The sequence below is a fragment of the Aphis gossypii genome, chromosome 3 (genome assembly GCF_020184175.1).
Source record: "Aphis gossypii isolate Hap1 chromosome 3, ASM2018417v2, whole genome shotgun sequence".
NCBI lineage: Eukaryota > Metazoa > Arthropoda > Insecta > Hemiptera > Aphididae > Aphis > Aphis gossypii.
This window is the reverse complement of record NC_065532.1, coordinates 39,307,644-39,331,025: the sequence shown is the minus strand read 5'-3', so window position 1 is coordinate 39,331,025 and position 23,382 is coordinate 39,307,644. Positions and strand designations below refer to the sequence as shown.

At 26.7% G+C, this 23,382-nt stretch overlaps 4 protein-coding genes across 10 annotated transcripts in view; 2 read left to right on the top strand and 2 right to left on the bottom strand.

The window, feature by feature from the left end:
• The window catches only part of LOC114121477 (prestin), a 61,864-nt gene extending 58,366 nt beyond the window's left edge, over positions 1 to 3,498 (bottom strand). The window contains exons 1-3 of one of the 5 annotated variants that reach the window (XM_027983850.2): positions 3,121 to 3,498; positions 2,959 to 3,065; positions 2,701 to 2,773 (exon numbers count right to left, since the gene is read on the bottom strand). In XM_027983850.2, coding sequence (XP_027839651.2) covers positions 2,701 to 2,723 — 23 coding nt within the window. In that variant the 5' untranslated portion in view covers positions 2,724 to 2,773; positions 2,959 to 3,065; positions 3,121 to 3,498. Of the gene's footprint in view, positions 1 to 2,700 lie in introns of all 5 variants that reach the window. The other 4 variants (XM_027983848.2, XM_050204329.1, XM_027983849.2 and 1 more) reach the window with 4 other exon arrangements.
• A 96-nt stretch (positions 3,499 to 3,594) lies between these two features.
• LOC114121478 (uncharacterized) lies at positions 3,595 to 8,746 on the top strand. Its single transcript, XM_027983853.2, has 8 exons — positions 3,595 to 3,852; positions 3,972 to 4,732; positions 5,989 to 6,102; positions 6,171 to 6,234; positions 6,328 to 6,428; positions 6,522 to 6,634; positions 7,121 to 7,249; positions 8,516 to 8,746. The coding sequence occupies exons 1-8, from the start codon at positions 3,787 to 3,789 to the stop codon at positions 8,641 to 8,643; spliced, it is 1,476 nt and encodes a 491-aa protein (XP_027839654.2). The 5' UTR covers positions 3,595 to 3,786; the 3' UTR covers positions 8,644 to 8,746.
• On the bottom strand, positions 6,672 to 18,048 carry LOC114121481 (iron-sulfur cluster assembly 1 homolog, mitochondrial). 3 transcript variants are annotated; one of them, XM_027983855.2, is made up of 6 exons: positions 17,564 to 18,048; positions 9,967 to 10,138; positions 9,832 to 9,885; positions 9,658 to 9,763; positions 8,955 to 9,112; positions 6,672 to 6,881 (listed from the first exon to the last, which is right to left on the bottom strand). In XM_027983855.2, the coding sequence occupies exons 2-5, from the start codon at positions 10,042 to 10,044 to the stop codon at positions 8,964 to 8,966; spliced, it is 387 nt and encodes a 128-aa protein (XP_027839656.1). In that variant the 5' UTR covers positions 10,045 to 10,138; positions 17,564 to 18,048; the 3' UTR covers positions 6,672 to 6,881; positions 8,955 to 8,963. The 3 variants fall into 3 exon arrangements, with proteins under 3 accessions (XP_027839656.1, XP_027839657.1, XP_050060293.1); XM_027983856.2 differs by having other exon boundaries at positions 17,585 to 18,048; XM_050204336.1 differs by lacking the exon at positions 17,564 to 18,048 and adding an exon at positions 17,114 to 17,293.
• On the top strand, positions 17,286 to 22,666 carry LOC114121479 (mediator of RNA polymerase II transcription subunit 26). The gene is made up of 4 exons (XM_027983854.2): positions 17,286 to 17,464; positions 20,280 to 20,354; positions 20,708 to 20,929; positions 21,001 to 22,666. The coding sequence occupies exons 1-4, from the start codon at positions 17,402 to 17,404 to the stop codon at positions 21,649 to 21,651; spliced, it is 1,011 nt and encodes a 336-aa protein (XP_027839655.2). The 5' UTR covers positions 17,286 to 17,401; the 3' UTR covers positions 21,652 to 22,666.
• Positions 22,667 to 23,382: the final 716 nt, after the last annotated feature.

The window sequence follows — 23,382 nt, the reverse complement described above, 5'->3', positions numbered from 1 at the left end:
GTACGCCGAACTACATATATTCTATTTCAGATAAACAAGGCAATAAACAAAATAATTAACTTAGCCTAAAACTGTTTTATCGTAACCTACTAACCTAATCTATCGATTCTGAACGGAGATGATTTGTCAGCCTAGAATATATTTTCCAGTGGGTTTTGAAAAAGATGGTTTAAGTTTTAGAGACCTAAGCACCCCAAAATTAAATCTCATACAGAAAATGCCAATTTAAATAACTGGTATATGTTTCAAGCTTCTACTATTAGTAATTGTTTTCTATAAGAAAATCTAAAATTATTTGATAGTAAATCGTTATTTTACGTGTAAAAACTTAAGTTTAATTTTTTTTAATTGACCAACGATCAACTTCTTTTATAATTATTGTAATTTGTAAGCTAAACTTATGGAAAATTTTGTATTAAATTGTCAACTCTTAGCTACTTACACAACACTTTATATTCATTTTTAAGTTAAAAATTTTAATTACAAAATAATTTGAAAATATTCATGATTTTGACGAATTTTGCCAATATTTAAACTTCTAAAGCAAATTTAAAAAATGTGTGCCTATATAATATGTATTTTTATAATTGTTGAATTCCTATAAGAATAAGTCATGAGGAACTTTGTATTAAATTTTCAAGTATCTACGACTTGTACTTTTTGAATAATGACAACTATTGAAAATCAAGTGAAGATAAATCATAATGGTTATGGAATTTCGTAAAAATTTAAAATTTAGTTGTACAAAAATAGCTCAAATATTTTAAAGATTTAATCGTGTATAGATAACGCTAACATAAACATTTTGTGAAAAATGCAAGTATTTACAAGATTTGTTTATGAGTAACAACTATATAATAAATCGATTTTGTCGAAAACTGGTTTTGCATAAAAATTCCTGTTTTCCGTCACTTTTCTGTGGTTTTTTTCCGATTTTTTTTAAAAACTTCTGGAAACTTCTTATATTTGATCTCAAGTGCACCAAGGATATTTACTTTGGCATCGGAAACCACCTCTGATAATTTTTAAATTAAAGCATTATTTCAACAAGGTATGATATACACAGACACAAAATCAAAAAAATACATTGTAAAATCAATACAAAATCTAATATAGAAAATATTTTAAATTATTCCAATATAAGTGTTTATGGAAAAATAAAATATAGTTTATAATTATTTATTATCCCAATACCCTTGTTAATTGATATCTATCAAAATAGTAGATACATAACAAGTTATATTAATATCAGATAATTAAAATTTTAGTTAATTTCCAATAACTTTCCACACTTTCATGTTTTCCAAAATTATTGAACAAAGTTCTGGATATTCAATTTAAGTTTTCAACTGTAGAAATATTATTGGCAGAACATTAATTGAGAATTTACCTAATTACCTAACTGTATGGTCACAACAAAGTATATAATTACACCCCCCTTAGTCTTTATTTTTTTAGGTTTGTCTTAGATACTAGAATTTATAACAAAAACAAAATATTAGCAATATTTATTTACTATTAAATCCTTAATGAAAAATACATTTCACATTTTTGATTGCTTCGACTTGCTAAAAATGACATACTGAATTTCGGATAATATTTAATATGTGTAACCAACAAAATAAAACACCGTTTCAGAATTTTTCATTTTATTTAAGCTCAATACAATTGATAGAATAATGTTTTAATTTCATAATCATAATAAAAAAAATAATAATGTATGTAGGCATTGTTAGTCAATAGAATATAATATTAATACAATGAGTAATAGCATTAATTATAGATTATAAATATACTATATTTCCTCAAAGGTTATTATCTGATATCATAAAGAATAATGGATAAATAGAAAAAAAAAACAAAAATATGTAAATTAAAATTATAATTGATGATAGTTATGACTTATGACTTATGAATATATGATATATAACATTATTAACATTAATATATTTAAACTAAATTTTAATTAAGTTTTTCTAAGATCAACACAAAATAAAGTAAAATATGATCGTAATAAGCTATCCACACATATAATATAATAGTTAAGTGCACAAAAATGTGTTGTAAATAAATGAAATTGAACTTGTATCAATAATATAAATGAAACTAATGAAAACAAAATGTAAGAGATCAAATAGTGCAATTATTAATAAATAATTATGAGAAGAATAAAGATCAAATTACAGCATACAATAACAATGACTTAGGCTGGGGAATTAATAGGTAAAATATTTTAAGAAAGAAGTTATTTATCCAGTTGTTTAGTTATCTAGTAGACTTGTACTCAAAGTTAATGTATTTAAGTATATAACAATTTAAAGTAAATATACAATTTTTTTTTTTCATTTAAATATAATCATAGCAATTTCTTTCTAACCTGATCAAAATTATATTTATACTTAAAATATAATTTACAAGTAATTATAACTTATATTTGTAAATTATTTTAGTTTAAACTAACAATCTTCTAACTATTTGAAGCTAAAATATCAATTACCCAAAATGTACACGAAGAAGTTAACTTAACTTCAATTTATCAAAATAATTGAGAAATAATTTAGTTTCCCAGCCTTAAGAAACTGTTTACAAAAATAGTAACTTTTTTACTTAACAAATAATTGTATATGTAACAAAAGTACTATTTGTCTGTATAAGCAAGCATTTAATACATATAGGAAATTGTAATAAGAATTAACTTACCCTTTTTTATCATCATCATCCATATTGTTAAAACAATTAAAATAGAAAGGATAAAACTAAAGAAAACTTTGTCCTGTAAATTAAAAAGCAAAATAATATAACTATTTATTTTTCTTATAATTTGTTTCAATATTATATTCCTAAATTTAATTATACATCATTTTAAAAATTAATCATTCCTCTTTCACTAATCAAAGTTAAGTGATTCAATATAGTGCATAACTGTTTTTTACATAATTAGGAAGTAAACCTTACTACCTCATTTGACCTTAAGTGTGGCGTGCATGGCATTGAAACCAGTGAATGTGTAAACACTGACAATTAATTGACTTGATTATTCGTTTGAAAATCTAACTAAACTTAAACTTAAAGACATAACATTACACTTAATAACAAAATAAGTATTGTGTTTTGACTTACTTCAATAATAAGAATGTAAAATTGAATTTATGGCATAAACAATATTATACTAATTGTAGATGTATGGTTAGTCATAGTTGAATGACTAATTAATAATTACAGTTACGTTGAACGCAGAAAATACTTATGAATAATTATCCGGTAGAAAAAAATTATTGACAGTACGTCAGTCATTTCACGTTGACTATTAAAGCCTAAACCCTTAAAATGCTAAATCTAAAATGATAGTTGTCATTTGTCCTCACACCGCGCCACCACGGACCGAGGAATCGGCGAAGATCCAGTTCAGAAGTGTCCCAACGTCCCGTCCACGGCTAATGACTAATGAGATATCAAGATATTGTTATCAGTTAGATATTGATTAAAAATAAATAAATATCACGATTGTAGACAGATAACAGTGATAAGTTTAGCATGGAGGGGATATCACTTTCAAACACAATGATTATAATTCTTAGCGGGAAAATCGTTATCAATTATGTTAATATTAAGTATTTATTTTTATTAATTAACATTTATAGCATCGTTTTTGTTTGAGTATTTAACATTTTTGTTCTTATATCAAGACTGAAGACTTAATCAAAAACGGATTTATAGTAACAAGATTTTTGCTATTTTATAATTTCCACTTTAAGCGTGTCAACTGTTACCTATTGAAATCGTTCGATGTACTCCAATACTCCCAGCGATGAACTCGAACCTCGGCCGGCCCCTAAGCCAACACAGTTTCAAGTAAATCTTTTTTTACAATGATAACTATTCTAATACTCTGTTTATACTTAAAATAATTTTTTGTTAAGAAGTATATTCCATCATCAAGATGCTAAAAATGTTAATGTAATGTTTTTTAGGAATTGTCAGCCAAGCCTGAGGTTCCAGAATTATCAGTTGTATTTGATTCGTCAAAAAATAATTCAAATTCATTAAATAAGCACTCACCATATTATACTAATAGTCAAAATACTCATGAAACGTATAGTGAATGGAAAAATCGTCAAAATTGCACACCTCCAATACATAAAGACACTCGTTACTATGAACCACGCGACAAGCAATATTATGGATCTTCACCATACAGTGATTGCCATCAAAATCCTTATAGTCACTTTTCAGATAAAATTTCCTACAAATCTGGTAGTGAATGTCATAAATGTGCCTGCCAAAACACTCCCACTGTCAAAGATATTTACAGTATGATGCAATTACAAAATGATCAAATTAAATTTCTTTTAGAAACTATACAGAAGTTGTTAGTCACTGTATTATCGAATCAGCAAAACCAACACAAATGTTGTTGCTCTGAGAATAGTCATTGTAAAAAAGATAATGATTCTAAAACAACAGAAGTGTTTAAAAATGATTTAACTCAAGAAAAATGTCCTTCAAAATATTCCCACGATAACCGTACAGAAAAACAACTGACCAATTTAAAAAAATCTGAAGCTGTACAGAAAAAAAACAAACCAAATCAAAATCCAAAATATTCAGGTAAACCAGGTATCACTTCTGTAACTAAAGAAAAACCCAAACTTCCAGTTGATACTAAATGTGATGAAAATAAAGATGAGGAAAATAACACAAAAGAAAAGGAAAAGACTTACTCTATTATAAGGTACATGGAATATTTGTTTTCATCCAATCAATTAATAATACATTTTAAGCAAACTAGTTAAACTAGTTTTACTTAATTTGATAATGTAATTTAACACTTTCCTATAAGAAACTTGTCTATGGGAGTAGTCCTATAGTAGATTAAAAATATTTTTTAAATTATTTTCACAGCCCTGGGGGGTCTTTACCTTAAACCATTATAAAATATTATATTTATTTAATCTAGAAGAGGGATTCAAAATTAAGGTATGTATACTGCCCTGCTAAGCAAAAGTGCCGTAACTCGAAAAAAAAAAAAAATTAGATAGATACGGCATCTGATCGGTAAACACATTTTACACATTCTCTGTAGAAAAAATACCCCCAAAATCACATTAAATAGGCTACAGACACATAAAACGTTATTTAGAAATGCCGTAAGTAACGAAGAAAATTAGAACTACTAAGTAAGAACGCCGTATCATACATTTACTAAGCATAAACGCCGTAAATATTTTGATAGATACGGCATTTTTGCTTAATATTTCTATGTTCTACCCAAGTTATACCCAAGTTATAGTATCTACTAACCAAGATATAATATCTATCATAATAAATATAAAATTATTTACGGCCATTAGTTCAAGTAATTATATCTATAGACAATTATAATTATTAAGCAATAATGCCGTAAAATTGACTTACGACATTTTTATTTAGTAAATAGTGGTATATTTACGGCTTATGGCTCTAAGTAATAACATCAAAATAACTTTTATTCATGTAACATATGGATAAAAGTTTTATTTTATTATTTCATTGCATTCCTCGTCAAAAAAACTATAAAGGTGAATATGTATTATACTAAATTAATTGGGATAACAAATAATAAAGTTATAATAAAATTAAAAAAACAAACATTCATTTTTCTCAAAAATAAGAAATTGAGTTTTACGGCACTTTTGCTTAGCAGGGCAGTATATAGGTTTATATAATTTTGACCCTCTAAGTGCTTACAATTTTTTTATATAGTACTCAAATGAAAAAGTTATTGAGTTTATCTTGAATATAATACGAATAAATTATCAACTAATAATGATTTTGTAGTTGTTGTGTTACATTAAAATAATATTACTATGATATAATAAATTTACAACATTTCGTTCATCAAACAAAATGAAGACTCCTTTTTAAAACATCCTGGTGGCCTACTATAATATAACTTTATTAACTTAAATTTAAGGTTTATGTCTTTCATTGTATATTTTTCTCCCCTAGTGATGAATCATTTGATTTGAATGCAAATGACGTTCAAGTAATTGAAGATCCAATATCTCCTGAACAATCGATTCATATTGATATGAAATCATCATCTGAGGATAGTGAAAATAGGTAATATTTTTTATATGATAAGTAAAATAAAAATTTTAAATTCATTTTTTTTTTTTTTGAATATATAGTGAATGTGAAGAAGAAAATGACAAGAAAATTGAAGTGGGATGGACAATGTATAAAAATATTATTGTAAGCTGCAAATATTTACAAATTTTTGTATAAAGAACAATTTTTATAGTATATTTTATAGTTCTTATGTTATTATTTATTTTCTAATAAAAGGGACAAGTAAATAACTTACTTGAAGATAATAGGAGTGAACAAAGATATAACGTAGCTGAACCAATAGAATGTGTTAAACCTACAGCAACAATTCCACCGAAGTAAATTATATATTACTCTTTAGAGGCTTCATTTGATTTGACTGCAGACTTTATAAGGCTTTAAATAATTTTAATGATTTTATTCATTTTTAGGAATTTGGAACCATACAAACGTTTTATGTTACCCGAAAATAGTAAAATAGATTCCAGCTTACAGATGCAAGCACTTGCCATGCAGTACTTATCACCTGAACAAGCTGTTAAATGTAAGTCATGGTCACTATGATTTTTTAAAAGATATGATTAGATTTAATAAACATAACAATTTTAATAATTGAAATAAATAACAATTCACATTGTCAAATAGTAACAGTACAACACATAAATCATTGATAACAATATAAGTTTACTGCATCTAATTGAAATGAAAAACTATGTTAATGGTATTGACTATTCATCCACTCACTGTATACCAATCTTGTTTTTTCTCTTTTATTTAAACTCTTATGAAACCTAAAAAATAAAATAAACAATCAATTTTTTATTTTATTACCTGTATTGGAAATGGTGTATAAGAAATATGTATACACAAAAATATACTAAGACATCTTTTTTATAATTTTTATATAGTATTATGATGTATATTATCAAATAATAGATATTTATATTTATTATATAGGCAATATTCTTATTTATTAATTAGTACATTGTTAAATATAAATTAAAGTATATCATATTTATTTTTATTTCAGTTGATATGAATAAACATTTTGTGCCAACAACACAACCTACCATGAAATCTCCAAATAACTATTCTATTTCAACACTGCATTACATGGAAAGATATCAGCTGATCGCACCTGAAAAATCCTATACTTCAGGTATCTATCTATTTAATCTTATCTATATTTTTGTTTGATAAAAATCAAATGTTTACAAATTAATAAATAGAGAAATTAATACTCTTTCAATATTACTTATTATAATACAGTAGTATAATTGTATAAAACTCTTAAAGAACACAACATAGTAGTGGTACTCTTAACTAAAAATTCTTCATTTCCAATAGTTTTTTTTATTATTATTACAGTAAAAGTACAAGTAGGTACTAATAATTAAATTTAAAGATGATCTCTGACATCTCATAATTTTATTCAATATTTTAATTTAAAAGTAAATAATAAATATTTTATCTACTAACTCACATTAAATATAGAAAATGTAGTTGATGGAAGAATTATATTTTTGTTTTTAAATTTGATAATAAATAAATTTAGTATGTTTTGTATCATTGTATGTGACAACAAATTGAATTCTTCTTAAATAATACAATTATCAGTAATTTATAATGCAAAATCTAGAGATGTTAAAAATGTATAACCTAGAATTAATAAAACAATACCCTAACATAGTAACATTTTCAAAAGAAATAAAAATGTGGAAGGCTGTGTCACCCCCACTTATATTAAATAAATTTAGCGTCTTTTCTTCCGAATTCTGGGTGGTAAACAAGTGATGAATATTTTTGTGTTTACTTTGACATCTACTATCTAAAATTTATAATATAAAATAACTACATGGCATGATTTTATATTATAAAAAAAACTATATAGCATGATTTTTTACAAGGTTAGGTTATTACATTATATTATTACTCTATGTATTAAATACAATAATACAATTTCTGAATTACCAAAAACAAAAATATTTTTCCAAGATGTCAATAAAAAAACTTAATAGTATTTTAAATTTAAATTTAAAATTAACTACTGTAAGACTAGGAATTATGAAAGGGGAATTAAAATCAAAGATTAGAGGACTTAACCCTTTTTGACGCCATTCTTAGTTATGACTATTCAACTAAGTGTTACCTAATTACCTGATTATTACTTTACAATTCAAAATAAGTGTGAAATCATTAAATTTGAGAATACATTAACAAATTGTCTTGTACAACAAAATAATGGTAACCATTTGCTGTCAATATTAGAATACCAAAATACTTGGGTTGAATTAAACAGGTTAGTTATATTTGGTTATGGAAAGGTTGTACAAGAGTTTAGTTTCTATGTAAACTATAATATCATCTAACCTAACATTCTATAATTAATAAAAATTGCAAATAATTTTTTATTTTTTTTTTTTAGAAAATCCTCAACAGAAATTACCAACAGAAGGATTATTAAACAAAAATAAAAAATCATTGCGGAAAAATAAAACTCCTTCCAAAATACTTAATATCACTGAACTTAAACAACAACCAAAGTTATCATAACTGTGCATTATTTTTTTTCAATTTATTTTATAATTCTATAATATTCTATAAGGATATTCATGTTTTAAATATTTTATTTTTAATTAAATTCTCAATAATAACATTAATACATTTTTTTCTACCTTGAGAGTTCATCATTTTTATTTACATTTTTTGAATATAATATAATATACATATGATTATTGGTTATTATTTAACAATTTCTGTATTTGAAAATTTAAATAGCTTTTATATGTATTTTTTTATATGATAATACAATATATTTATCTAAAATAAAATGTTTTTATTTAAAAATGCTTCCTATAACTTACTTCTTAAGTTTAGATGTTAAAACTTTCACCACACCCACAAGTTCCCTTTATGTTAGGATTATAAAACACAAATTCTGAAGACAATTTGGATTGAACAAAGTCCATTTCAGTTCCAAGTAATGTCAACTGAGCTTTTCTATCAATAAACACACGTATTCCTAGAATTCATAAAAAAAAATTATTTATGGTACATAATATATATATTTTGAACAGAAAGAAAACATATTCAATATTAGTTCTTCCCAATGGTAAAACCCCAATGGGTAGACCCGGGCCTATCCACTTTTCTCCAAAAATAAATGTTTTATATTGTATTGAATGTGTAGTCTATATGACAACTATAGGTACTATTAGTTTTAAAATTTAAAATATATGTATAGTATATAATATTCTGTTACTTTGATATTTAATAAAAATATTCATTGGTAATCCTTAAATCAAAATATCGGACCTTCCCAAGAAAGAGTGTCTAGCTACACCACTGGTTTTTTTATACTTTACTAATTTACATCCTGCCATAATGGAACCAATATAAGTAATAAGGTGTTGAGTGGGTACGAACAAAATTGGTAAGTTATTTCACTAAACAGTTTAGATAGATACGTAAAGCATATAATTATATCTACCTACCTAAATCTTTATCAATGCATTAATTCTCAAAAATTACCTTAATAATATAATATCTATTAATTTAATAATTTACCATCTTGAACAACTTCTTCATCTAATTTATGTTTTTCACTAGCATAGTCTAGCGTATAACTTAGACCATTGCATCCTCGTTGTTTAACACCAATTTTAAGACCAATCTATAACATTTAAACAACTTACAAATAATACTTACAATAAATTTATATATTATTAAAAAATAACTAACACAGTCTGATTTTCCAGAGAGAATCTTTTTTAGTTGATCAACAGCCGATGGTGTCTGTAAAAATACATAATATATTATTGCTAGTAAAATATATATTTCTTAGGTTAAAATAATGGACTTTGATTTGATACTGACCAAGGTAAGAGCAGCTTTAATAGGTTTTCTACTTCCAGCTACTGCCCTTATAGTGCCTGTGACTATACGTCCGGCCATGTTATCCAATAGGTGGTAATACGTACTATGAATTCATTTTAAACTTATTATTTGTTAACGCACTGGCGTAATTTGAAGTTTGCACAATATCTTTCTGCAAAAGTACAAAAATAACATTTAACAAATATTATAACGCGAATCTTACAAATTCACAACATTATGAAATGAAAATGAATAATGATAGTGTCTTATCTCTTATCACGTTTTTGTAGGACATATTTTTCTATCAGTCATTTAACAGTTAAGTCAAAAGTTAAACGTTAAAAATTGTACATCAATATTCTACCCGTAAACGTAATAAATAAATCGGTCGCATACTCGCATTGAAACATATTTTGAAACATTAACAAAAAGATCAGTTGTCTTATGTCTACAACTGTTCCTCAGTCATAGGAAAAAAGATTTAACTGCTACTCAGTACTCGGTTCAACTACAATTAACTAGCGAATAGCGATGCTGCACAGTCGAGTGCAATGCTGCATTAATGTGTATCGTATGATACACAAGATTTAATATTTATATTAATAAATAATTACGAAAGCATGTCAGTGAAAATTATTCAAGATATTATCTCAATTCTCAGTGGATCATAATGGACTAAAATATTTATTACTTATTAGTCCATTAGCTATTTTTAATTTGATTTTCTATTAATAGGTAGTAACAGTATGTTGAACTTATTTTTGCCAAAAATATCACATATTATTAATGATTATTATAATATTACATATTTATTATTACGACGTAAATTAATATATTCGTAGCATAGATAACTTAAAAATAAGTATAAATATTTCAAAAAATTGAATAGTGTTTACGAAATTATATAAATTTGAAGTAATTATGGAATGTTTAAGTTTTAACAATTAACTTTGTCTAAATTATAACTGAACAACAAAAATCGTCTGAAAATAAATTATTATAATATTAAGTTTTATTATTTAGTGTCGTACTGTCATAACAACTTGAACTTCAATCGCTTATTTGCTCATATAAAATGTTTATAATATGTTATACAAAACTTTTTTTTTAAATCTAATAAAAAACAAAAGAAATTTGATGAATTTTAAGCAACGGAGAGCTTTTTTATAACTTATATTTAGTAAGTATATATTTTGAGTTCGTCTCGTTTTAGAATATAGGTCACAGTAATGGACGAGTTAAATTTTTACTTAATAGGTAATAAATAATTGCATAATATGAAAAACTATGAGCTACAATAATAACTAATAAGTAATAATCTATAGGTTCCTACTTTAGTTTCTATAGGTAAGTAATTTATTGTAGTTATAAACTAATATCACATAATAAATGAGATTTCATTTATTCAATAGTTTTACCATTAAAATAAAACGTCATTGATTATAGAATCAAATATAAGTAGTCCATTCAATGGTAATATGTGTTGTAGGAGTCCACCGTATGATTTATAGGATGAATTGATTTTTGCCGAAAACTTTAATATTATATAATAAATTATAAATTATAATAACAGCTACATTAATAAAAGTTTATCATATTTTATTGTTTTGAATTTATACCGATTTAGACACTTTTCAGTAGAACGAATAACTAAATGAATAGGTTATGTGCCGTTTGTAATATAAAAAGGCAATACTGTCTAATGGCTAATTATATAGTCAAAATATTATAAAAATGTGTTATGACTATTATAGTATTATGTACCTATTGTAAAATATAAAAAAAACATATTTATATGTTTAAATTTCAAGTCCTACGGATAATATTTTTGGATTACATTATTATAACACGACTAAATCATTATTTTTCATTTAAATATAAAATTTCATTAACATTTTATCATAAAATGTATTTAACAAGAAATTGTACATTTATCTTATTCAGATTTTGAGGTTTCGGATAGATCTACTTATGGGGATGCCGAATGGGGAAGTAAGAAGTTTGAATTAAACTTTCAATTCTTTAGCTTACCTAACAATCTATGTATTGTAGATTCTTAATTGCAAAATAGTTCGACATTTTCGTAATTTTAACAAATTTTGTCAAAATGTGATGCATATGTATATAAAATGTATATAATATCTTTAATATATCCAAATAGCTATAATAAGTAATAACAAAGAGGAACCACCTTTTTACTTTTATTAAATTAAATTGCTAAATTTTTTAACAGAGTAAAACATTTAAGAAAAGACTTAAAATAAATCAACTATTTTAAATGTCTGTATAAATTATAAATAGCTCAAAAAATTAAAAATATTTGGAAAATTATACCATGCAAATGTTTATACATAGGTACTTAGAAACATTTAGACATGTATAAAAATAAAAATATAAAATAGTGAAAACAATAAATTTAATATGCAATAATTATTTTCGTCTATTCAATTTTAAATTTCCTACTACAGAAGTTTTACTGAAAAATCCCGTTTTGTCCCTAACTTTAGATTTTAAGTAGACCTTATCGTTGTATTTATTTAAAATGAATAATTTTACTTTTACAATGATGTGTATTTTTAGATTCTGAATGGTTGATGAATGTATTGATTTTACAATATTGTATTTTGTTTCTGTCTCTATATACAGTGTACACCGCAACTTGTCGAAATAATGCTTCAGTTTAAAACTTCAGGGGTGGTTTCCGTTGGTAAAGTGAATAATATCTTTGGTGCATTATAATATTTATAATAGAGGTCAAAAGTAAAATTTTCAGCAGTATTAAGAAAATATCGGGGAAAACCACAAAATAATGACGGTAAAACAGGAATTTTTACGTAAAACCAGTTTTTGATAAAATCGATTTTTTATAGAGTTGTAACTTAAAAACCAATTACTGTAAATACTTGAAATTTTCACAAAATATTTATTATTTATATTAGCGTTATCTATACACGGTTAAATTTTCAGAATTTTCTGGCTTTTTTTGAGCTCGATTTTTTTTCTTATAAATGTCGAAACATTTTTCGGTTGAGTAAAAATACTTGAAAATATATTTCTTTATAGTTGTTCTTATTGTAGTTAAAAAAAAAATCAAAAACCGTTGGTTATAATTGTTTTTTATAAGCGTTTAAAGTTTAAATTTTTATGAAATATATCAAAATCGCGAAAATTTGCAAGTTATTTTGTAGTTGAAAATTCATAAAATGTTTAGCCTTAAATAGAAACATATAATAGGTTAAACAATTCAACACTAAGTTTTTCTTCAAATAACTATAAAAAAAAATCGAGTCATTATAAGAAAAAATGTAATGAGCGTTTAAATTTTAAATTTTTACGAAATCGCCTAACGATAACGATTTATCCTTAAAGGCTCAAGCGATTTTAAATATTTGTTATTATTCAAAGATTTGTAGATACTTGAAAATTTCACCAGATATTTAGATTAACATGGCATTTATTCTTTACATAATTTAATTTTAAAATTATTTCGTTTATTTTAAGACTATATTTTATAGTAATTTGTTATATTAGATTTTTTGTATAAATGACGATAACATTTTTTTGGTGAAGTCAAAATACTTGAAAATTTAATATCTACAGTTTCTCGTGAGTTAGTCTTAAAGAGTATAGACTTATAGTCTTAAATTATAAGAATATATAGGCACAATTATTTTATACGCATTTGAAATTAGAATTTTGACAATATTCGTAAAAACCGCAAAAAATTGCAAACTAATTTGAAGTTAAAAATTTACAAAAACTTTTTTTTTATACGTTTTAAAAATTGAATACAAAATTTTTCATAAGTAGTTTATAATAAACTATAATTTTATAAATACATAAAATCTAACAAATATATGAAAACATTTTTTTTACACATTGAAAGTTTGAATTTGAGCAAAATTATTTTTTTTAAATATAAATATAATGTTAATTTATTTATTACGTTTTACAAACATTATTCGTCGGAACTTGAACTTTTCCATGTATTATATACTTGTATTATTATGAATTTTATAAATTTTTAATATTTTAGTGAATTCAAGTTAAAAGCAACTATAAAATAATGAACTGAAATAACTTCACTTTATTCAGAAAAGAAAGCAAATACAATTTTATAGGATTTACTATAATTTTCCGATTTTGTTTGTATGTTATCGTTATGTGACCCAAGTACCTATAACTGCTGGCAATATCAATAAAATAATAATAAGGAAAATTGTAATAGCATAAAAATATAAATCATACAACCTAAGCTTCAATGTGATATACATACAAATACAACAGCTGGTAAGATAATATTTCGTTATATTAATTTGATATCAAACATATCATACCTAGTCTTTTCTCTCTCATTAATTCATAATTGTTCAATGCAATATCCGTTCTGAAGCCTCCTTGTCCCTTGATCCTTCTACAGTTTAACAACCACCTCAAAATATTTATAAAATAAGCCAACTAGACGTGTGATGAATTTATGATGAATATTGACCCTTATATACAGTATTCAGAGCACCAATTCTTTGTTATTATAATTACATTATATAATAATATATAGTAAGTTCTATTAAGATTTCAAAAAAAAAAAATTATTTTACTTATTACTTACCCTATACTTTAATAACATATATTTATTAAGTACAGAATTTTCATTTTTTTTCCTAACGTCTTTGGGCTATACAGTATACACCACAACTATAATGGTAACCTATATGGCTATATAACATATTATATACATATAATATATTAATATACATACAACAGACAGTACCTATAGATTTGTATTACGAATAAATAAGATGCTTAGATTAAGTTAAATATTTAATTTAGGGACTAGGGTCGAATTTAATGCATTAAAAAATAAAAGGAAATATTTTTCGTAGCTACAAAATGAAATATTTCATTATTTTTAAATAAATTAATACAATCTAAAATTTAGATTATACATTTAGTGTATAATAGACACTACAATTACCATTTTATCGATCATTTTTTTTTAGATACTGTACTCTTATAAATGTAAATAATATACGCTTGGATTAAATTCATATTATACTCATACAAAACGCACTATTATACAAGTATTGTTCCAACTAACCACCTTTAAATATTCCCAAATTCTCCTTCCGAAAAACTCTAAATTTATTCATACTTTAAAATCTAAACATAATATTACCAATTTATCAATTCAGGACTCAGGTATAGTGTATACCTTAACTTATTTTACCAAAATACCTATATTATAAATAAACCTAATGAATGATGAATAATGTAAATACTGTAATGGGACTTATCAGTTTTCGGCCCATGGATTATACGGGACATATGGCTATAAATAGTAAATACTAATACTTATTAGTTATTAGTTAATAATATTATATACGAGCATACGAACCACATGGTCATAGACCATAGTATATAGTAAATACCCAGTACCTACTATATAATAATATTATAATCATATATTGCAAATTTACACCTATAATATAATTTTACAACATTATGGAATACTGTAAATATACAAAAGCAAACGATCGCGGTTCTGTAAATGTGTTACGGAAGGAGGGTAAATCCCCCGAGAAAGAAAATGGAACTTGTTAAAATTAGCAAGACAAAACATAATCACGTCATGATAATTGTTTAGTATTTAAAGCGTTATTAGTTATATTTGACGTATATAAATGGATATTATAATATTAGTTATAAAAGTTGACGTACAGAGTTCGTAACTATCTCCATCAACTACAATAACTGTATTTTAAGATGTATTTAAGACGTTTAACTTGTACAAGTCATACATACTCTGATATTCATAGAACCCAATGCCCTACTAGTCAATAAGATAATCTGTATTTTTATAATATAAGAATATAACGTACATTTTAAAATGAATTATCATCTTAATATTTACAAATCTCAAATTTAATATACCACGATTAACGAAATCAAAAAATAATGACACATTATAATTTATACTGTTGTATAATATTTCCTAAATAAGGTTAGGTAAAAAAAATTTTTTTATGAATTATAATCTATAAAAACAGTACTGCAGTAAGTATTTAGTATACAAAAAATGTAAGAAAAAGAAGTATCTATAACATTAAGCCTATATCCAAAAAAATAAGTGATTTTACAAATATTACTAACTAAAACTCATTTTTACATTGACTAAATAAATCAATGTACACAACATTTTAATTTTCATACCTGAAATCTGAATGATTTATTAATAATCAATATTTAATAAATTATGATAAGCCTAGAAATCAAATCTTCCTTTTTCTCAGATTAATTCATAGTGAAACTTTACTTTTTAAACAGTAGTGCAATACACACTGTTAAAAACTTCTTAGTTCATACTTCATAGCTCATAAAATGTGGTTTATCTAAGTATAAAATATAAAAATTACATTATGTATTATTTTAGCCATTAGGTACCTAAACAGTTAACTTAAGTTCATTTTATTTAAAAAAGGAATTATCGAGGTTATTAGTTTTCAGCAAGATTAATTGAAATGAGTTTTGTATAAAATACGCGTCATGTATTGTACCTACCGACTATATGATTTATTTAAAATATACAGAAAAATAATAAATATAATATTACACATAACATTAAAAATCGAGTAAGAAATATAAACCGAATTAATATACTTAAATTTCAGGATTATTATTAATATTTTATAATTTAATTTAATAGCCACCGTGGTAGAGGCCGAAAATTGATGAGGAAAAAAACCACGTGCTCGAGTGGTTTGTAAAATGGTTAACCTTTTAAAACCAACACCTGTCTGTGACACCCAAACGCCAATCGTACTTGGACGTCTACCATAGACGAAAAAAATTTAAATTACAATACAGTTATACAGTCACATAAAAATACTATAAATTACAACGATATTCCACGTTTCCACGACTACATGGGAGTGTTGCGAGTGTTTACGAGTTTACGACCACAGTGTTGATAATACATTCACATTTCACATTATCAGTTGTTGTGGTCGTGACTCGTGGTTGGACAGCAAATCGACATTGCCAACTTGCGTAAATCGGCTTTTCGACGTTTTCCAGAAATCAGTAAGGGGATTTTAAACTGCGTATATCGTTTTGTATCGTTGACTATAGAACGTTTTGGAATATTTACGGGTAAGCCACAGTAGAGGCGGTGGACTAAACGTTGCGGATCGGTTCGCGCGGCGGGCGCGGCAACATCTGATCAGAGGTTCGGCCGCGGTCGGTCGCCACCGCTCGCTGTCGGGCCGTGCCGTCTGCGTAGCCAGGTTGCTTTCGTGTGCCGACCGCCGCCAATCGCCGTTACTGCGGCTCGGGAGCCAGCGGCGGCCCTCAGTGCACGTCCGCCATCACTGTAAGTTGTGCTGTGCGTGCTGATGTGGGCCGACGTGCTCTCCGAACTGAGACCGAATAGGGCCTCATGCAGAAGACTTTTATCGACATAAAACATAGGTTATTGAGCGCATTGGACGATGAATACAATGTAAGACAATATTATTTTTACAAACTCTCCCGTATTATTTTATATAATTTTTTTTTTAAATAACTTGATTTTTTATTATTATTGAAACACGATATTTACATGTTGTTACGAGTACCGTACGTGATCGTCTGTTTCCGTGGTCTACGCGATGGCGCGCTCCGATCGTCGTCGTCATTATTTATCGTTAAAATTATTTGTCGCTGGTCCGCCGACACCGGGAAAAAAACGCGAGCGCGATCGGCGGCGGTCCCGTCGTCGCTGTCGACGTCTCCGGTTTCCCCCGGTGTCGTCCGTCCGCGATATTACGTCCGTCGACGACTGGCGTGCGGCCGCCAAGACCCCCGCCGACTGCTGCTGCTGCCGTCGTCGTCCGTTCGCCGGCGCGTGTGCGTGTGCGTAAAACGTAAACCGATTTTCCGCCGACGGCCACGGCCGTGTGGCGCGCCGTACGTCCGCGAGGTTATGTGTGTGTGTGTATGTGCGCGAGCGCGTGTGCGTTCACCGGTCGTGGCGCGCGGGGCCGACGGTACGACGTTCGTCGTGTGTACAATGGCCGAAAATAGGTTGTCGACGACGGCGGACGTACCGTACGCCGCCGCGCCACACTGATGACATTTCGTCCGGTCGAGCCCGTGGCCTACGGAACGTCGGCAGTGCGCACGCGCGCTCGTCATCGTTCCTTTCTCGTGCGCGTCTTTCTGGCTATTTACACTCTTTTCTACGGCTTTCTGCGTTTTTTTTTTTTTTTTTTTTATTATGTCTCCGTTAGCGTTATTCGCGATCGCGTCCTGTTCCACTTTATAAAATAAAATATATAATATTATATAATGTATTCCTCCGTTAGCGACTGTTGTCTCTCGTCCGACGACTGTTTCTTTTTTGTATTTTTTATTTTATCGCTTTTCCATAATAATAAAAACATCTCTCCCTCTTCTTCTCTTGCCTCGTACGAGTTTAATTCTCGTTGGAACCCTCGGATACAAAATCTAATCGTTTTATTTTTTTGTTTTTTTGTTTTTTTCTCAATTTTGTTTTCGATCGGTCGTCGTCGGCCGCCCCGTGTGTTTGATCGACGACGAGGGTCGTTGCCAAGGATAATGTTTGGGAAAAAGTGCACGCGTTTTGTAAATATGTCGAGAACCGTGTTACCGCGGTGCCCCGGAAACTACGGTTTTCACAAATGTTCCATGGTACTCGTGGCGTACTTGGTGCAAATATCTAGTACCTTCGTCCCCCACGTTATATAACGTTTTATTGTTTTCAATACCGTTTAGTTCGTCCGAAATGATTCCTGTTTTGTATCATAATCGATGTCATTTTTATCATCGACCGAAAACGACATGCACATCGTATCTTAACATAAATCATTGTTGTCGCTGTGAAATGCATGACTTTCCACTTCATTTATTCGCTTTATTATTGCCGATTTCATTTATTTAAACGTAAATGCTTGCAATTAGTCCTATGGTTTTACAGTGATTTTTTTCGCCCTACATATTATTTGGTAAAATTATCTAGGTCATTTTAGGTCAAGGAAACTGAATAATTTAACTAATAGTAAAACAGTTTTTTTGGTAACTGAAATTTAACCATGTTCAATATGTTTATTGAATACTGAAGAACTTATAATTTGTATTTTAAATAAATTAAAGCCATTAATTGAATGAATTGATAATTATTTTAAAACTTGTTTAGTTTTGATTTCTTCTATGCCTGAAGGGTAACTGGGTGAGGTTAGGTAGACGACTTAAAACATATTCAATAAAATAAATATTAGTTTAACAGTAATATCAAATTATTCCTCTAAGATAAAGTAAAAAATGCCATCAAAATTTCAATTTAATGTTAAACCTATACATTTAAAAAAAAAATAGATATTGAATTTATTATAATTTCAAGTTTTAGGTATTGTGAGGTTACTTTCAACCATTAATTTCTCCAATTAATAATCCAAGTGTGAATTTTGTCACGTTTCCTGTGAAATTAATATTAATTTAGATTTAAATCTTTAATTATAATTTCTTAGAAACATAGTATTAACCTTAAAAGTACATAGAAGATTTATAAGCTATGTAATAATATCAATGTTAAGACCTGTTATTTTTAATATGTTTTTTAAGAACATTAAGTTTCAGTTAAGTTGCATTATACAGTATATTTTATAAATGTGTTTTTGAAAAAATAAACAACCTAAATTGTGAATAAAAAAAACTATTTTCACCATTTCCTTAATATCTTTTTTCTTTTGTTTATTGTATAATACCTAAAAAAAATTCAATTGATTATTGGTATAGTTGATTACTGTGTACCCATATCCTTAAATACTTAGAATACAATATAAGTTATAACTATGTATAATATTCTAATTCTAGTAAATATTAATTTCACTTTGCAGTATTACGTATAGGTACATCTCTCATGCCTCATATTATCTATTAATTGAAAAATTAAATCAATTTAATTTGATTAAATTTTTTATAAATGTGTGTGTACAGTTATAAATTTATTTTTTCTATCTAAAAACCTAAGTGATGCTTGAAGAGAAATGTTTTCCCAATATTTCGTTACTATTAAAATATTAAACGAAATATTAAATATCTTGATGCAATTGATTAATATATAGATATCACCTGGGTATACTGTTATATTTTTAATTATTTTATAATTTAAAAATAAAAATACTACTTGTTAAATAAAAAAAATAAGTAGTAGCTACTAAATCAAAATTCATTATAAGCAATATTGTGCATAATTATATACTATGCATAAATAGTAAATACCTTAATAAAATATTCATAAATATGTACTTCTCCAGGTTACAGACATGTCTACAGTGTTCGAGGTTATTTCAACCCTTGAACAACTACCGGTTACCACGGAGGTGCTCGAGGTAAATCTTTTTATTTTCACCACTTGTATAAGGTTATTTTTTACTTTGTATACACACATCGCATTTTATTAGATTTTAAGTCCTTTGATTGTTAAAACTTAAGTCCTTATATTTAACAGAATAGATAAATGTTCATGTATTAAATTAATACAGAGTAAAATAAATATTAATTTGGACTAAAGTTTTTTTATACATTATTAATTTTTTGTTAAAAAATAGTTGAATACATAAATACAATAAATGTGATATTTGTATATAAAGTATTATCTAATTTTATTCCATCAATTTTTAATATTATATATTATCATCTCTTAAGTTTATTAATTCACAATATTTAAATTTATGTATATTAGGCAACTCGTATTGGTAAAATGGTTAATGAATTACGACGTAAAACTTTGGACAAACAGTTGGCCAAACGTGCGAAGGAGCTTGTACAGAGATGGCGTAACCTAATGATAAATAGTGCTCAAGTCATACAACAAGCTAAGCTTCCTTCCTCACAGCCCAATGGCATGCTTAGCAACTATAGTAAAAGACCTATGACTTCACCAGAATGTACAGCACCTATTAAAGTATGAAATCAATCTTATAAAATTTGTATTTTAATATTTTAATAATATTATATATTTTTTTCATTAAATAGAAACCAAAATTAAATGGAATACCTTCTCTAAGCTCAACCATCTTATCACCACCACCAGTTCAAAAAACACCAGAACCAATACCTAGTCCAGTTAATGAGCTTGATCCAGAACCTGATCCTATTTTAGAACCACAAGGTCCAAAAAAACGTGGACGAAAAAAAGGGGGTAAAAATTCTTCAAAACTAGGGATAAAACCTACCAATCCTGTGGATTTGGAAAGAATGGTGTGTGTTGGCGCCAGTAAATTAAAAACCACCCAAGAAATAATTGCATCATTACGAAAGGATGATGAAAATTATCAGTTGGAAGAAAAACCACAAATACCTGTACAAGAGTTCCAGGACGAACCGTCTATAACTAAAGTTGATAAACCTAGTCGACCTAAAGTTTCAGACATCGACCGACAAATACAGGAAATATATAATAGATTACCTCCTCTAGATCCAGAAGCCATAGACTGGAGTTCACCTCCACCATCGCCACCACGGCCCCCTCTATCTCCTACTGATTTGGTAGAAGGAGCTCAAATAGAAGGCGTTACTGGCAATTGGGAAAATGGTGAAACATTTAGAGAATGGCACGAGGTCTTAACTAGGTCAAACGATACTGGTGAACCGCTTGTCATACTACCATACGTGATAATTGACTGACAGGGATTTTTTTCTACTAGACTTTGTGATAAAGACATTTCAAGTCTTAATAATGTATATACTAAAAATAATTTTTTAATAATGAAAGTGTAAAAAATAAATAAAAATAAAAAATTATAATATTTACATAGACATGTATCCGATTACAGAATGTGTCTTATAATGTTTAATGAAACTACTTGTCTTTAAATTCTGTAAAAATGTACTATTGTTTACCTATGTATAATTTATTGGAAAACTAATACTGCAATTCCTAGATCAAAGTAATAATCATTGTTTTATTTTTCAAACGGAAAATTTAATCTGATTTGTTAAGCTAGTCAAAAGACCAAGTTTAATTTATAATATAATAAATGTTATTATTTGTCTTGTATTTTTTTTTTTTTTTACGTAACAGTAAACTTGGGTCAAACTGCAAAATGCAATTTCTTGTGCCTTCATTGATGTAAATTTTTTTTTAGCAAATCTCATCATGAATATAATATGATGTTTGTTACCATATAATAATAAATAAATAATAATAATGTATATTTACAATGATTATTATTTAAAGAATTGTTCTAAGGTAAAATAGTTTGTAAATAAACAATTTTTTGGTCACTTTTATCATTTATTATACATAAACTATTAACTATGTATAATTAATGCTTTTATTTCATCGTTTATGTTCATATTTTGTTTTTTTAATCAAAGAACTTCCTAATTCCCTCATTGTTTTAGCTAAATTTGTTAAATTATTGTATATATGATTTTTTTTTCTTTTGTTATTATTATTATTAATTTTTTTTTGACCTTTAGTTATTATTTTAATATAATTGGCATATAATATTCATGAATGAAAGCATGTAATTTTTTTTTTTTTTGTCATAGTGCATTTACTTTGGGTACATTTTCTATGTAATAGCTGTTAAATCATATACTATGAAAAGAAAATTTAAAATTTGTTTCACAGTATTGTAGTACTTAAATAAGTACTTTGTTGATATAATTAAATACAATGATTGGTTCTTTTTTATATTTGTTGTTGTTATTACTAATATTATTTTATAGTCCATTTATTTTATTGAATACCAAACGAATTACTTAAAAATATTTATAGAAATGAAAAAAACGATTTGTTTTTACCAGTAAACTATATGAAAATTATTAAATAAAATATTGACTAATAAAGTTAAAATAAAATAAAGTAAATTAATAAATAATAAATAAATAAAGTAAATAAATTAAGCTTAAAACATAAAAGTATGTCACGATAAAAATGAAGGATTTTTTTTTCAATTGATATTTAAATGATATATCTTGCATCAATCTAGTATGGGTCATGAGATAATATCTGATGTGGTGAGACATGCCCATTTATAATATAGTTGTCCCGCATACATTTTTAGCGGGACGCGTATGTCACGATTTTTATTCGTTTTTTTTTTTGTCCCGTATCTCGTCTTACAAGCACGAATTAAGATAGGTATATATTAATTCGTGCTTACAAGCAGGACACTTGTATTAATTTTAGAATAATCATAATTTTTATTAATTATTTTACTTTATTAAAGGTATCTAGTCTATTTATTTTTATTTATTTATTTAGTGCTTTTAAATAAAACGGGATATCATATTCTGATTTTTTTACAATATTACATTTTAAAAAATGTGTCCTGAGGGTTAAAAAAAAAAATTCCCAACCCTAGCCACAGGCAGTGTGATCAAATAAGTGTTGCAAACATCATGCTC